At 40.0% G+C, this 17,708-nt stretch overlaps 2 protein-coding genes across 2 annotated transcripts in view; both read left to right on the top strand.

Moving 5' to 3' along the window:
* Positions 1-1,904: 1,904 nt before the first annotated feature.
* Positions 1,905-3,817, top strand: LOC109461696 (protein unc-13 homolog C-like). The gene has a single exon (XM_019758083.1). It carries the CDS (start codon positions 2,075-2,077, stop codon positions 2,819-2,821), a length of 747 nt encoding a protein of 248 aa, XP_019613642.1. The 5' UTR covers positions 1,905-2,074; the 3' UTR covers positions 2,822-3,817.
* Positions 3,818-16,206: 12,389 nt separating this feature from the next.
* LOC109461699 (adhesion G protein-coupled receptor L3-like) overlaps positions 16,207-17,708 on the top strand; it is a 14,492-nt gene continuing 12,990 nt past the window's right edge. Inside the window, exons 1-2 of the mRNA XM_019758085.1 lie at positions 16,207-16,597; positions 17,249-17,368. Coding sequence (XP_019613644.1) covers positions 16,303-16,597; positions 17,249-17,368 — 415 coding nt within the window. The 5' untranslated portion in view covers positions 16,207-16,302. The remainder of the gene's footprint in view (positions 16,598-17,248; positions 17,369-17,708) is intronic.

The raw sequence follows: 17,708 nt of genomic DNA, 5'->3' as shown, positions 1-17,708 counted from the left end.
GAGGTCTGTCCCCTGTAACTTAACAACGACTTACCGTAAGGCCACCAAATGTTCAGAGAATGATGTAGTAATAAAAATAATTGATTACAACTCATTATGACGTCATTTATGTGAATGTTTGGGGTAAAACCGAATTTTTCTTTCGTAAAACTCAGGAATAAAACCAAATGTTAACAAAACATGTCGATGATAGAATATCAAGGTCATAAAATGACATTAAGCTGTTGGCCATCTTGGATCGTCAATCTTCAATTTTTTAAATGAAAAAATTACTGAAAAAAACGTTACACCAGAGGTAATGATATGGTCCGCCATTTTGGATATTGACCAAGACGTCATAAAATAAGTAATTATTTATACAGGTTTTATTAAAAAAATATACTAATTATATCAGGTGTTGTTAGCGTTCGAAAGAAAGTGTAATTTCATATGAACCCAGATAATTTTAATGTTTAAACCAAAATTAATCAATTTTCCAAAAACCCGTTGTCATGCCAACGGGAAAACTGATAAACCTACCTAATTAGTATGACATTGTTCCCATTTAAATTTTAGCAAATGTAACCAAATTTGAGCGTTTTAGCGCAAGCCATTCAGGCGCTATCTGAGATGAAAGTTGGCGCGGGCCTCTAAAGCCCCCCCCCCCAGTCTGAATAGGCTATAGGGTTAAAGTTAACGAAATGAAAAATGACCGAAACGAACTGGCACGAAGCTAGCAGATTTTAACCATGATCACTTATTTGTATGTTCTTTTTTGTACCGTGTATGGGTAAAAACGTGCGTAGTTTTAGTAGATTTTGAATAATGCACACTTTATCTTGCTAAAACAGATATTATTTTGTCTGACCCTTACCTCATCCCTCATGACCTCAATGAAACCGATCTGAGCTTTCATGAATAAAGAATGGTCCAAACAAAATCTAATCTACACACCAGACAAGAGCCGTTTGCCTAATACGACTTTTCTACAATTAGAAAGAATGTTGTGTGTTCGAATAATTTGTTGTGTGTTCGAGTATTTGTTTACATATTTTAAAATTATAGTATTTCTACGAAGCACAAGCGTACACTGAGTAAACGTGTATTGTGTTGCGTGCACGCACCTGTTGTTGCAAATGCTCCTGACAGACAGTAGAACACACCCCACACCAGCGCCAGTAATGTTCCAGTTGTTGACAGGTTTCCCATTCTGTCGCGAGACAACTGGTTCCTGTTCTAATTCTTTGCTGTTGTACCTGTACTCAGTGTTGTTGTACCAGTTCTTTGTTGTTGTACCGGTCCTTTCTTGTTGTACCAGTTTTCTGTTGTTGTACTAGATCTCTGTTGTTGTACCAGTTCTTTGTTGGTGTACCAGTTGTCTGCTGTACCAAGTCTTTGCTGTTGTACCAGTCCTTTGCTGTTATACCAGTCCTTTGTTGTTGTATCAGTTCTTTGTTGTTGTACCAGGTCTTTGTTGTACCAGTTTTCTGTTGTTGTACCAGTTCTCTGTTGTTGTACCAGTTCGTTGTTGTTGTACCAGTCGTCTGTTGTACCTGTTCTCTGTTGTTGTACCAGTCCGTTGTGCTGTATCAGTTCTTTGTTGTTGTACCAGTCCTTTGTTGTACCAATTCTCTGTTGTTGTACCTGTTCTCTGTTGTTGTACCAATCCGTTGTTGTTGTACCAATTCTCTGTTGTTGTATCAGCTCTCTGTTATTGTACCAGTTCTTTGCTGTTGTATCCGTTCGTTTTTGTTGTACCGGTTACCTGTTGTTGTGCCAGTTCTTTGTCTGGCCCACGAATTTGCCGTATCAAACTTAGCATTAAAAATGGCGCGTGTGACATTTAATTTCCAGCACGAACTCTCACGCTACAAGGTAATCATAGAAACCTCTTGGTCAAGTTATCCAAGATGGCGGCAGAGGGTAGCTGTTAGTCTGAGCTCTCTCCTCCAGGTTTCATATTTTTTCACATTTTCTTCACCTACCTTCACCTATCTTCACTGTTTGCAACAACAATAACTGTCGTAACAGTGTGGTGTTATTTGTGGTGACTTTTGAGCTTGTGTGGAGGTCAATTTGTGGTCCTTTCGATCCTATGTCGACGAGACGCAAGGCGAAGCAGGGCGGCGAGGAAACTATGCCGGAGAGTCCTGTCACCCTGGAGAGTATCGCCGCTCAGCTCTCCACCCTGTCAACCCAGACAACTAAAAACTTCCAGGAGTTATCTAGCAGTGTCAGTGACTTGAGAGATGACATTAAGTCACTGCGTTCTGAGGTTTCTGAGGTGAAACAGAGTGTGGAGTTCGCCCATGAGCAGATTAACCTAATCAAAACGGAAGTAATCCCAGGTGAAGTGGATGCCCTGAAAAGTCAGGTGAATGATCTGGAGAGTAAGCTGCTTGCAGCCGAAATCTACTCCAAGAAGCAAAATCTGTTGTTCTGGGGTATCCCCCACGAAGCAAAGGAAGATGTGGTGTCAAAAGTTCGCAACTTCATGGAGGCCAAGCTTCACGTAGACGGCGCGGATTCCATTCCCTTTGTAAATGCCCACAGGCTCCCGCGTGCGAAGGGAAATCCGGTTATTGTGAAGTTTGTTTCCCAGCTGGATCGGGATTCAGTGCTGCAACATGCCTACAAGCTACCACCTAACTCCGGCACGGGGGTGAGCCAGCATTTGCCAGTAGCCTTGCAGAAGAAGAAAGCAGAGCTTCGTTCAGCATTCGACGATGCGCGGAAGAAGGGTCGGAAACCTAGATTCAGAATCGACGGGACACAAGTGACCTTGGTAGTCGGTGAAAAGGTTTTCAAGACTTCTCAGTCCTACTTCGATCACATTGCTTGAACTTGTTTGACTTTATACTTACCTGGACGGCTGTATTCTTCATTTATGAGGTAAACGAAAGTAGGACTACTTCCTGATTTATCTATACATTTGTGGGTTTGATATTTTCTTAAATGCATCCAGGCTCCTTTGTTGCCATTATACTGTTTTTCGTTGATAAGTTATACAGGTGATCAGCCGTTCTTTATGTTAGCCTGGAGGGAAATGCCCCAAATGCCACTTTGAAGTGTCTATAGTAATATAGTTAAGTAAGCTCTTGTTCATTGGCTTTGTGTGTTATGTATATGGATAGTACTTTATACAACTTTTCACTGTGCGCCTTCCCTGCCACCCCATGTTTCAAATCAATCTGCAATGCCGAAAGGTTTCGACGCTCTTTTTTCCCCCTTAAGCAATGCCTTTACTGATCTCTGCTAATTCTGTGCCCGTGAGGTATCCAGGCAATAAGTTCTTAACATTTATGCATGTAAATGTAAACAGTATAGTAGCAGGTAACAAATTAGATGAAATTTCAGCCTTGGCTTCAGAATTTAGCTTAGATATAATAGCGGTCACTGAGTCTTGGCTCAGTGACTCTGTCGATTCACACGAAATCTCCTTGGCTGGTTTTCAGCCGCCTTTTCGACGTGACCGTAACCGCCACGGCGGTGGGGTCCTTTTATATGTTTCAAATAGTATTTCATGTATAAGGCGCAGCGATCTTGAGCCGCAATCCTTTGAATCTATGTGGCTGGAACTTAAAATTGGCTCTTTTAAAATACTTTTTTCTGTTTACTACCGGCCACCTGGACAAAATGTTTGCATAATTGATGACTTCATGAATTCTTTTACCGACTCTGTCATCAGGGCGCGTTCTTCGCGCCCCGATGCCATTGTTGTTACAGGTGACTTCAATGCTAAACACAATGAGTGGTGGCACCAGGACCCAATAAACTATGCAGGAGCAAAACTTTACCAAACTTGTCAATTTGTTAACTTTGAACAAATAGTGAGGGAACCCACTTGCGATTTATCGCAGTCTCCATCTTTAATTGACTTGATTTTAACGGATTTTCCTCGCTTTCTCTCTGATTGTACTGTTTTAGCTCCCTTGTCCGGATGCCACCACTCTCCTATCATTGGTCACATGAAACTTTCTATCTATGTTCCTAAACCTTACAGTCGTACCATTTGGGACTACAAAAATATCAATTATGACTCTCTCCTTGCTTTTTCAAATGATCCCTCATGGAATGACATTTACAAGTGTGAGACGGTTGACGAAGCCAGTAACAAATTATGTGATCTTATCTTGGAGGCGAAAGGTCGCTGCGTCCCCCATAAAACAATTGTTATTAAGCTCAATGATAAACCCTGGATGTCTTCAAAAATAAGGCGACTTATGCGCTCTCGCGACAAGTCGCACAGAATTGCCAAACTTTCTAACAATTCTACTGACTGGGAATCATATCGTAAAATTCGTAATAGACTTTCTACAGAAATCACACGAGCCAAGGCGGAATATCAATCTCACTTGGTTCAATCTCTTTCTGATCCCTCATCTGCTAGTAAAAATGGTGGCACATCGTTAAACATTTTTATAGACCTAAATCTTATACAGCAATCCCTCCTCTCCTCGAAGGAAATTCTTCCATAGTTGATTCCTATAGGAAGGCATGTTTATTTAACGAGTATTTTATCTCACAATCCTTAATTGACACGTCTAATGCTACCCTTCCTGATTTTAAATCTTTTACAGATGCAAGGTTGTCTTGTATCTTCACTACACCCGAAGAGATCGAACTTTATATCAGTTGCCTGGATGTCTCTAAGGCCCATGGATATGATAATATAGATAACTGTTTTCTCAAAATCATTGCGCCCCTTATATCTGATAAATTATCTTATGTTTTTAACTTATCTTTGTCGTATGGAATATTTCCCATGACCTGGAAACGGGCAAACGTTGTTCCAATTTTTAAGAAAGGTGACCCTCAAGATAAATGTAATTACCGTCCTGTATCACTCCTCCCTACCTTGTCAAAGGTCCTCGAAAAAATTGTATACAAACATCTTTATAACCATCTCTTTTCAAATAATCTTATTTATCGCCTCCAGTCTGGTTTTATACATGGGGATTCAACTGTGTGTCAGTTAGTTTACATTTGTCACACTATCCTTAAGGCTTTTGAGGAAGGGAAAGAAGTTCGTTCTGTGTTCCTTGATTTTTCGCGGGCCTTTTGACAAGGTATGGCATCCGGTTTAATTTTCAAACTGCAGCAAAATGGAGTTGACGGTCCCTTACTTAACTGGATTTACAGTTATCTAAGTGACCGGTCCCAGAGAGTTGTCATAGATGGACAGACTTCTCCCTGGTCCAAGATCGGCGCAGGTGTTCCCCAAGGCTCTGTGTTAGGACCATTACTGTTTATCATATATATAAATGACATTGTAAATAACTTAAATTCTTTACCCTTTTTATTTGCGGATGATAGCTCCCTACTTGACGTAGTTGATAACCCGACCGCATCTGCATATAGGCTTAACTCTGATTTGAGTAAAATTCTGTCTTGGTCCAAAAAATGGCTAATGGAACTAAATCCATCTAAAACTGAAGAGATGTCATTTTCTACTAAAAGATCCCCTATCACCCACCCTCCTCTTTATCTTGGGTCGTCTAAAATTAATTGTGTTCCCCACACCCATAAACATATTGGAGTTATATTGACCACCAATATGTCTTGGCACAACCCATATTATTCAGATGTTAGCCAAAAATATCCAAACAGGTCACTGTACTTCGTGGTTTAAAGTTTAAATTACCTCGCAATGTTTTAGAAACCATTTATAAATCATTTGTCCGTCCCTGTTTGGAGTATGCAGATGTGATCTGGCATGGCTGTACTGCTGAAGACTCCGCTCTTGTTGAAAGAATCCAATATGAATGTTCTCTTATCGTCTCAGGAGCAGTTAAAGGCTCTTCTTACTTATCTGTTTGTCAAGAACTGGGTTGGGAGTCTCTTTCTAGCAGACGGCATTTTCATCGCTTATTTTTATTTCATAAAATAGTTAATGGCCTAACACGGAGATATCTTTTTGACTTAATCCCCCCTGAAATTTCTCAAACCACTCTGTACAATTTAAGAAATAGTAACGACTTTCGACTTTCGTTACAATTTACTAATAGGTTTAGTAGATCTTTTATACCCTATTGTTTAAGTCATTGGAATGAACTGGACCTGGAAGTTCGTTCTTTACGATACTCCTTGTTCCGAAAACACCTTATTAGATTAGTACGCCCCCTTTGTCCCCCACATCACAATTGTGGCCCCCGTTACACCTGCGCCCTTCTTGTTCGGCTCCGCATCGGCACCTGTGCTCTCAATCACAGTTTGTTTACCCGAGGACTCTCTACCAGTGCCTCTTGTAGATGCGGGTGTCGTTGCGAATCTGTCATGCACTTCATGCTACATTGTCCATTATACAATAATGAGAGATCGGAACTTTTTGGCAATCTTGCAGATTTACTTGGTCATCTTGTCAACCTTAATAATATGTCAGATAATGCTAAACTGCACTTCATTCTTAGAGGCTCCTCAATGTTACCCTCTATGTACAACTTTAAAACGATGCAACTCACTCAGGTTTACATTGGAGATACTAAGCGCTTCTAGCTCTGCTTGACTGTTTCTAACAGTCAATTAGATATAGAAGTCCAAATACTACGTAAGTGTTAATGGGCCTAAATTCTCCTCCTAGCTCTGATTGGCGGATGTTTTTCCGGCAATGAGATATAGGAGGTTACCATGTAATCTTATCTTTCAAATAGCTCTGTTAGCATTTAATTTAATATCTTAATGTCTTGGGGTGGTGGGACTACGGCGCACATGTCAACTTTGTATATTTAAATGTTAATTGTACCTTTTTTGTGTGTGGCGCTGTTAATATAAGTTGTTAACTTGAGTGCAGCGTCACACTGTCCTTGTTATGTCTGTATGTTTTGATGAATAAAAAAAAAAAAAAGAAACCTCTATCATTACCTTCGCCAAGAAGGTTATGTTTTCGTAGGCGTTCGTGTGTGTGTCTGTCTGTCTATAAACAAGATAACTTGAGAAGGCTTAAATGGATTGACTTCATATTTCGTAGTTGGGTAGGTCTTGATGAGACCTCGAAATGATTAGATTTTGGGCCCCCTAGCGGCTTCTTATGGTACTGCTGGTGAACTTCCGGTTTTGATATCTCGTGATCTAAACGTGCCAGGGTCACGAAATTTAGATGGTAGGTAGGTCTTGTGCTGGGGAAGAAGTGACATAGGTTTGGGCCCCCTAGCGGCTTGCTTAGGTACTGCAGGGGCATTTCTTTGAAAATATTCATAAGAGGCTAACTCAAGAACCGGTGGACGGATCGTTGTGATTTTTGGTATGTAGGTAGCTTAAGTGACGCTTGACATAATTATGTGACAATTATGCAAATCTGGATGTAATTTGCATAATTAATGAGGAAATTCTATAAATCAGCTGCATTACATTGTAGGACTATTCAAGCTTGTGACAAATGCAATTGAGAACGAGAGAAACACAGGCAGATATTGATTATGTAAATTAACACTTAATTTGCATAATTAATTAGAAAATGTTATACTTCCACAATGGTAATTGTCTGGAATTTCATACTTGGGGTATTTGAAAGTTAAGTGAAGGAGAACATCATTAAACATAACTTATTCAAATAAGAACCCCATTTGCATAATTTATGAGGAAATGATGGAATGGCTTTCTTTGTTAAAGATAAAGCTGTATTTTGATGGCGAATATGATAAACTGAAATAAGTCATGCAAATGAGGATCCTATTTGCATAATCAGGAGGAATAATCTTTACTTTGTCAGTCATAAAAAAGATTAACATCATTTGGCGAAGGTATGAGATCGTGGGACTCTAGTTAAAGGTAACACCATGGGCAGACACCATGCGAATACGCGGCAGTAATTGAATATTCGTTGCATTTCTGTCCTCCATTCGGTATTTTCTGGCGTGTCTTTTGAATTATTCAATGAGTCGGACTCTGTAACGATCTGTACCAGCACCGGATTTTCAAAACATAGTAAACAGCAGCTGTGTTTTTGTGTCCTTTGAAATTAATTCTTCATATGAGTCCTTTTCGTTCTATTGTAAATGTTGGAAATCGTCCATTTTTGCTGTTAATGCAGACATGGAAATATTTCATAATAAATATAATGTTTGTATTCTTCTGTTTCCTACCAGACTTTAAGGCTTTTTATTTTCATTTTTTATGGGCCCCTATGTTAGCAGCCTCCTTATGGGAGGCCAATGTAACTTAGAAACCGTTTGTTTTCTTGCATGTAGGTAGCTTAAATGATTCTTGACATAAAATTGTGCAATTCAAGATCTAATTTGCACAATAAATGACAAAATGTTATAAACTTTAAAGTAGAACTTTTAAATCTTGTGATATATGTAATTGCAATACGCATGTGCAGTGAACTTTTGACCTCTCGTTTCTAGCATCCACCTTTTGTTGCGGGATTTCTGCTTTTCAGGGGTGTGGGAACATTAGAACACACGCCAAAATATAAACATAACCTAACGCGATCTTCTCATTGGTTATATTAATATTGCTGAAATGAACCAGTCATTTTTCTTCCGTGTTCCCAATTTTCACAGAAGAACCTTCCATATTACGCTCATGGCGGTAAGAGAAATATTACATCAGTATTATAATATTAGTAATATTTCTTCTAAGCCTGTTTTCTGCTCCGTGTGCAGAAATTTACGAAATAAATTACAGAGGTTATTAGGATGAGAAGAGGAATTTAAAACGTCAGCGGGACATTGGATAGGTCACCAATACCAAAGTGTCACTGGTGAAAACATGAAGAGAAAACTGTAAATTTGAATGAATGAATGGTTTATTCAAACTGGGATTTGCTGAATTGCGCATTCCATTACACATATTTAAAATACCATTTATTTATAATATAATATAATATAATATAATATAAAACAAATCATTTACCTGTTTAAAAGCAATTCGATTGCATCTTGGCTTAAAATTTCATGTGTCAGTTACATATGATTAAAATGATTAAAATAATTAATATACAATGCACATAAGTAATTTACAATCAGTACGACTTACATTGGGGGTGTGGATCGGTAAAGTTTGTATGAGTAGCGATTCCGATAAAGAATTTCGGACGACTGACATACATTCGTCTTCGTCCTCAACGTCAACGTTCTCTTCAGGCTCGGTCCCCCTGTTCAAGCATTTGAGGGCGCACTCCGGGCCAATACAGGCGTGGAACACAGAGGAAACTAGTGTGAACACACTTTGTTACATACATTTCGTCAGCGATTAGTCTTTCTCACCAATTCAGATACCGAATATAGCCAGGAGTGTCAATTTACCGTTAAGCGTTACCAACCGTCCTGAATTTACCGTTAACCGTTACTAGGACACCCCCATGCAGACCCTCTCCTATGTGCGGGTGTCCAAGTTTAATTGGCTTGACTAACACTGAAGAGTTTTCGATGGTCAAAATATACAGAGGCAGACAGCATGGGCAATATTACTATCCAAAAGCTGCCAATTTGAAACTTATGGAATATAAGTGACACAAGTATTCTAAAACTTGAACACGCGTGGGACATTTTGACACTCCCATTTTATCATTAAACTCGACACGTTTCAGACTGTAGCCATAATGGAACGCTAAGCGTTACAAAACATGTTCAGACGCGTATCATTTAGCCATGCCCTCAAAAGTACAAAGCTCCGCCCCAATAGACGTGATTTAGGAAAAGTCATGTTTTGGAATGGGTCACGTTTTGGACTGCAGGTGCATTCCACTTGGTTTTATTCCAAATCATGATTTTAAATGGAACGCGTTTTGGAATGCAACAATCACTGCTTGGTGAAATGCCGAGGCATATGTGACGGGGTCAAAGGTGTGTTTTGAGTTTCCAATGACTTTTCCGGAAGCCTGACTCATGACAAATTTGGCACTCCCCAAGTCTACTTCCTGTTCGGGACACATGCATTAATCAGGCCATGTTGATTCCATTATATGGATAACATCCGTGCGCGCATTAATTTTCGTTTGTTTCCTTTGCCTGTGTGAACATTAATGCCCGTAGCCAGGATTTTGATTGGGAGGGGGGGGGGGTTCCAACGGTGTAAGGAAACTTGTTGTAGGCGTGAGGTTCCTGGGGGGGGGGGATAACATAACCCAGAAAATTTTGACCTTGAAACATTGCACCTTTTGAAATGGTATTTCCTGCGTTTTCTATAGGGTTTGAATTCGTGAAAGGAAAAATCAGAGATAACTTTTTATTCAAGGACAAAGTGAGTAGATTTCTAGGATTCCAGTCCCACTGGTGATACAAAACAGTCCAACCTTTAAACAAAATCTTGGACCTTCAGATAAAAGGCGGACCTTTCAGCCAACTAACTCAACAACTAACGGCTACGGCATGACATCCGTTTTTCAAAACTTAAAATGTATTGTTGAAAAACAGCAAAGTTAACACTTAATCAAGTATTCAGTATATCCTTGCTTAGTGTGTAGAATCCGTTCTGATACTAGATTGAAATCGAAATATATGTGACGAGACTTCCTGATTCTACTGGGGTTTTTCAGGAAAGACAAGTCAATATCAGACGAAATGATCCTGACAGTACGGAAGCATTTAAAACGCCATGCCAGCGAGTTTGCATCCTGTCTTTCTCCGATGTTTTACATTAACGTTTTATCGGTCTCAAACATACTACGTTTTTCATCCGTATAAACTTATTCAACTTTTCACCCCCTAAAACGTACCACTCAGGCACAGCCATATTGGCACGCACACGGGATAGAACACTCGGCTCTACAGAAAAATAGATTATTGCAAAATAAGATGTAAAGAAAAGCTGTCGTTTGGATGACAGTATTTGATTTGCCCTACAAATATAGTCAAATAAACCTTTTTTTCTTCGTAATTTAGACTTCCTCACGTAATGAGTAAGCACCAGGAACAAGCACCAGGAACAAGCACCAGGAAGAAGGAAGTTCCTTTTGCTGAGCAAGACGTGCACATCTATATATAGCGTGCCAGTGCACGTTACGGCATCACACAGAGACAAACCAGCATGGCGTTAACTGTGTTCAATCTACTCCTGACATTACATCTCATGTTCTATACGTCTGCTACTACAGCCCCACCTGTTACCACAATGGATCCAGGAAGCGGTAAGAGTTTTTGATAATACCTTTGCCAAGAACGTTACGTTTTGGGTAGTGTTTTTTTACGTATGTATGTTTGACTTGTAAGAATAACTCAAGAAGCTCTGGATAAATTGTGGTGAAATTCGGCACATCGGTCTTGTTACGTGAAACGATTAAATTTTCAGTGGCACCACTATTGTCCTGTTAATCTCTTAATGCCCACAAAATAGGCTAATTACTATGGTAGCTAATTACCATAGTAATTAGCCTATTGATTCTCGCCTGTTAAAAAAAATCACGTCTTACGAGGCTGTCCATTATCCGTATTCCGTATCTGGCGACTATAGGGAGCCGGTGGTAACTATGTAGGCTGCTGAAGCTCCACACAAGAACTTAGTACATAGGTGCGGTGCCGATTCATACATTCCGCAAAATACCAGCATAAGCCTGCTTGTCGTAGAAGTCGCTAAGTATTGCCACAGATTCGAAGTATGAGCTTTCTTTTCCTGTAGCCTGGGGTCCAGCCCTGTTAGCTACGGCGGGGTAGTGGGTATTAGGAAGGGTACTAACATTCCCTAACAAGGCTGATATCCAGGCTAGTATTCCTTTGGTTCATTAACATTTTTATTTTTGGCCGGATTTTTTTTTCAATTTTGGCACTAGTTTGGTTGTGTAAATAAAGTCAGTGTGGCCTAATCATCATTAGTAGAACGATGACATCAATAATAGGAAGGAGGTAAAGAAGTCAGCACAGGTTACGTGTATGGACCAATGTGTTGAATATTTGGGTTGCCGACACATTAAACGGAATTGGTGTTACTTGCCTTCATATATCATGGGTACAGTATCGGATTTGCAAAATACAATATAACGTATAATCTTTAGATTAACAGTCCACAATCCTTACAGCATGGCAAAACGCCAGCGCAGAGGTTACAGGGTCGATAAGCACATTGGCTGTGAACTTTTGTCCTTCCGGAGTTTCAAATGGCTTTTCCGATAACTTGCCTGGCTCGTGACAAATTCCAGACTCAACTTGTTATTTTTTATAGAACTTTATTGCACAGCAATTGCACATGGTACAATGTATGGCACTAGAGTAACAACAATAAAATAAGTGTGTTGAATAAGACCTACTGTCGAATAAAACCTAACATATCTATATCCTAATTATTCAAATAATAAGGGATAGCACAAGTCTTTGATAAAGTGTTACAATCGAGTGGGCTAATCACAAGTTTCCGTATATTTTCTAATAGCAAAGCATTCCTTTATATATCTACCTATTTTTGCGTTGTGGGGACCATTACATGCAAAGATATATTCAAATCTGTCTGTAACATCGAGACTCTTGAAATCTATGGTACTTGATTCGAGAAATGTGAATAGCTTGTTACGTATAACATCACATTTGGTACATTCCATAACAAAGTGAAATTCATTTTTTACATATCAGTCTACTTTCTGTGGTTACTGAGGGTGCAATTTTACCGTCGCTAAGAACGTTATATTTTCGGTAGGGTTTGTGTGTGTATCTGTCTGTGTGTATGTCTACTCTATGTAAACGCCAGGACATGAGAAGGCTTTTATGGAATGTCTTTTATATTTAAGAGTAGCGAATGCAATTTCAGGGTGGGAAAACGAACAATATTCTGGATGAAACATCTCTCTGATATTTACGTTTATGTCCTACCTGGGCCGCGATTACGTTCGATACGGGTGTTCCGGCCCGGGGGTTCTTAACGCGTACGGCCCGGGGCTTCCAAATGTCCCATAGAACGATTCGAACGCGTTTCGCCCTAACCGCTTGCACCGCTTTCGAAAATTCGAACACAAAATTCGGACGTTGGAATTGACGTTGTTGCATTGTTTGGGTTTAGGGACACCAAATGTTCGCCTATTTCGCATTAAAAGGCGTGTTTTCTTGGGTGGGTAGTATGACATAAATAAAATACAACACGGTGTATTCCGCATCACCCTCGGTCCCAGCCCTCCCGCGGATCGGATCACCTTCCGGCCTTCGGCCGTCGGGCGATCCAACGCGCGGTCGGGCTGGAACCTCGGGCGATACGGAATACCCCGTGTTGTATTCTATATTTACTGCCATTCCTTAGCACAGTTGTGTCATTAGGCGCCTCTTTATGATTTGGGTACCACCCATAAATAGGAAGAACAAGCAAATGACACAAAACAAGCTACCCCTTTCTGTCAATGACATCACATGTTTGGCTCACAGATATCAGTATATTGTAGAATAGGGTTGATGTAAGAGAAGTTCTAGAAATTCGACTTCGAAAATCCCCGTTTTACTGCCGTTTTTTGTTGAACCAACCAGCGGCTTGTAATTGTACAGCAGGAAAACTTCCTGTTTTTATAATGATCTTGACATGATCACGACTCACGGTGGTCTGTTGCTACGTTATTCTTTCCCATTGCTAGGGGCGTTCAAACAGCTATCGAGTTACAAGACGCAATTTTGGGCTAACCGTAAAACATTTGAAACTAAACGAAATAGTATGAAAAGGAAGCTGTCCTTGGAATGAATGGTCTCTTTTCTAAGTGTCTGGCAAATATCAAGTTATTTTGTCGATTCAAACTCGAGTTACTGGCGTTCCTTACTACTCTTTCCATGTCCTGTCCACTAAATTTACATAATAATTAATACAACATAACAATGTCATGGTCAGTACTTACAGTGCTCTCCTGCTATTTGTATGGACGATTTGTGAGAGAATTCTACCCCTATAAAGGAATAGTCCATAACCTTAGGAGAGTCCACACAATCGGCAGGGAGGGGAGGTCAGTTGGTTAGGCCATGTTGATTTGATTATATGGATGACATGCTCCGGGAGCCCCAAAACTGATGCGCGCGTGCGAATAAAAAAAAAAGTTTTGCAAAAAAAAAGTTGTTTTCATTATGAAATCTACGTGGTCATGAGGGTTGAACAAATGGGACAGAATATGGTTTGGCGAATAATCTAATCTTCAAGTTCATTTCCTTACAATTTCGTCTTTTTTCGTTTGATTTTGGCATTCTACCACATTGGTATAGTTTTTACTTATTTTTTTGTAACTTACGGTATATTTTTGCTCATTTTGCAACTGTTTTGTACGATTTACAGTATGGTTGAATTTTTTTTTATTTTTGGAAACGGCCGAAAATTCATGCGTGCGCGGATGTCATCCATATAATCAAATCAACATGGCCTTATGGATAATACTGTGCTGGGGCAAATTATAAAACAACCACAAACATGATGTTATTGGTATTTATACACTCACTTTCACCCACAACGACATACATGTACCATATTCTAAATTTCTAGTCACATTTAGAAGCTCACAACAAACAGGCTGGGCTAAATGTCCAAAGTTATCTAACTTTAGTTACATCAAAGAGATTTTATGTGAAATGTTCTGGGTTATATGTACATTCCACCTTCATACTGTCTACCTTTGTGTTGGGCAAAAGCTTGCCAAAGCTAAAACAACAAACAGGTCAATTTGATGTTACCCACTTCCAAATAAATCCGCTCGAAGTCCGACTGCATCTATTTGTCTATTTTAAACTTCCGACGATCCCAAGCGCCGTGGTCTTTCTTTCACATTGGTGTACATAATATTTACAGAAGGTACAATATATTAATTGAAATCTATCAGACAAGGAAGATCCCCCCTTTTTGTATTCCTGTAAGATATATTTCAACCCTATTCTATTTTTAACCCTATTCAGGCCGGGGGGGGGTGATTTTCGTGTTTCTGACAGGCACTTTTTTGACAAATCAGTAATTTAGGTTCAGTTTTCTAGGTTCTCTAGGGCCTTCGACTTGTTACAACTAACCCTTAAACATCTAACTCAAGACATTGTTTAAAGCTATCTAATGACAATGCCCCTACTGTACTTGGTGACAGCGAGTTCAACTCTGCGATGGTTCTAGGAAAGTATGAATTCTTTAACACCTCAATCCTTGATTGATAATCTGTTACTTGAAGGCATGGCAATGTCTGGGCTAGTATTAGGTACTTAGTACTTGGGACGTCCACCAAGTGTACAAGAAACCAACGGCAAAACACAGCATGAAAGTTTGTCTGTGTTGGTATATTTTATTATGACAAAAAGGCTAAACGTTCTGATCAATACTGAGTAAATTGACAGAGGTCGTTAATTACCTGAACCCTTTCACCCTTAGTTCTACATGAAATGACCAGTGGTACATTGTCCGGTGTCAGCTATCTTCATTGAAAACGTATACTTGCAGCATCGTAGACGAATTTTAAGTATAAGTAGGTTCATTCAAGGTGCCTTTATTAAAGCTAAATTTGTACTCGTAAATAATGCGTAGTCTAATTGCTAACATGAAGACACTATATAACATGTATGCAGTCATGTATAGCATGAATAACTGACAACTTTGGTACACAAACGAATATACAGAAACAGCCTTCGCCTGCGAGAACACAACCCTGCCGCTGTCTTGCTCGGACGGAAAGACGCTGTTGATCGTGAACGCGACCTACGGCCGGACCTCTTCCTCCCACTCCTGTCCCTGTTGGGGGGCCTGTCGCAACGACTGCCGCGCCGACACAAGCCTGGCCGTGGTGAAGGCCGCCTGCCAGGGCAATCAACAGTGCACAGTGGCAGCGAGTAACCACGTTTTCGGAGACCCTTGCTACGGCGCCCATAAGTACTTGGAGGTATCATACCGCTGTATCACAGGTAGTTATACGGTGTAATCAAAATGTTCGGCATTTTCACTCAATTTAGGACACTTTCTACCGGACGCCGTAACGTATAAACCCCCCTCCCCCAAACGTACGCTTTTAACTCTGGGTACATAACTTTGACACGGAAATTGCAGAACCATATGTACATATGTATCCCTTCGTTTTGCCATACGTTACGTGTGAACCCCCCAAAACATGGCCCCAAAACGTAACAGACCCCAAAACATAACGTTTTTACGTGCGTAATTTTGACACGAAAATGATACCATACTCCTTTTGTGTGTGACTGAGTGTTGACTGTTGGTATGTAGATATGGTAGGTAATTGGGAAGGCGAAAGTCAAGGTCAATTATGGACCTCCTGGCGGCTATCCTTGGTATTGCGGCAAAAATGGGAATTTGTATCTTTTGTCCTCTATCTCTATTTGTTTCACAGGGAACTTGACAGACTGGACAAAGCACGGATCTAGTTACTACAAGCTCTTACAATCTACTAATGTAACTTATATTCGGGCGAGAGCCCTGTGCGAAGCTGAAGGAGCAAAGCTGGTGATGCCAAAAGACCAGGAAACTCATGACTTTATAGTGAGGTACAGAAATCAGTTTTACCCCAACAAAGATCTTTGGATCGGACTGAACGATATAAAGACTGAAGGCAACTTTGTGTGGGAAGACGGTACTCCACTTGGCAACTTGAACCGTTGGCTACCAGGTCAACCAAATAACGTTGATAACATGCAGCACTGCGGCGTCCTCACAAGAGAAAATAACACGGGCGGGTATCCAAACCAGTGGCGAGACGATGACTGCAGTGAAGCAAGGGGAGTTATCGTTATCTGTGAAAAGGGTATGTCTTGACTAGAACCATTTTTGTAGCTTTGGCGTTTTGAAAATGTATCCTATGCAGCACCGGCGATTTCCGTGTTGATCCTTATCGAAATACGAAAACAGCATTGTATTGTAGTACGGTGCTCAAACAGGAGGCTTGTAACATATAAGCACCCAATACATTTGGATAAAGTAAACTATGATGGTGTTCACAAGCGCAGAAGGCTGGCTAAGACAGTAACTTTGGCTAAGACAAGTTACTTTGAGTACAAGACACTGAGTTTGAAACAACAGATAAGGAATTAATGTACAGTTAGTTGTACACATAGAAGTAAGCCTCACCTTACCCAGAATATAAAGTTCTTGTCTAGCTCTACCTTATAGTGATAAAGATTGGCCGGTAGTTCTAGATTTCTAGCAGAGCTCCAGTCTACATGTTTGCTATTTTCCTAGACTACCAAATTGACACCACAGTTACAACTACTTCTAGTCATATTTCTAGACACACTATCAAAGCTAATTCTGCCGTGACGTTTACATACTCAAGTGAAAAATATATACATGTATCTACAATTAGACACTTTGCTAAACCTTTGATAGGGATAATGAGAAAGTTGACTACAAGATATCATTGCATCAACAGTTATAATGTGTAATACTTTCCTTACAGACATCCTGTTCTGTGAAGAGGAGACGCTTCTAACGGATGCTGGGCAGATACTTTTCCCCCGTACGGAGGGTGGAACTTTCTCCTACTCTAAACAACTCTGCCAATCAACCTCAGGAAGTGGTTAGTGCATTATCTTAACCCTACCTAGACCGGGGGGGGGGGCTAAAAGTGCCCGCGGCAACTTTGATGTCACCTAGCGTCTGAACAGCTAGCCGTAGAACGGCCAAACTTGGTGACTTTTCCTAGAATATTGTTGGCAACAATTTTCAATCATTGGATTAAGATAATTAATTTTTTGTGTTGCCATGGCAACGGGTTTCTGACAGGCATTTTTTGCTAAATTTAGTACTTTTTGTTTCAACAATAGAATTTTATGGGTTTTATGTCAAGTTACTCATGGTTTCTAATATTAATAACACCCCATATAATTTTATGTAAATTTTATCATTAAATATGCATA

This window comes from Branchiostoma belcheri, unplaced genomic scaffold (genome assembly GCF_001625305.1).
Source record: "Branchiostoma belcheri isolate BF01 breed outbred unplaced genomic scaffold, Haploidv18h27 scaffold95, whole genome shotgun sequence".
In the NCBI taxonomy this organism is placed as follows: Eukaryota; Metazoa; Chordata; class Leptocardii; order Amphioxiformes; family Branchiostomatidae; genus Branchiostoma; species Branchiostoma belcheri.
The sequence above is the reverse complement of the archived record's forward strand: the minus strand, read 5'-3'. Positions and strand labels throughout refer to the sequence as shown.

What these genes read in the sequence shown, in the direction of transcription:
- LOC109461696 (XM_019758083.1), top strand. Translation starts at nt 2,075, where the DNA reads ATGTCGACGAGACGCAAGGCGAAGCAGGGCGGCGAGGAAACTATGCCG.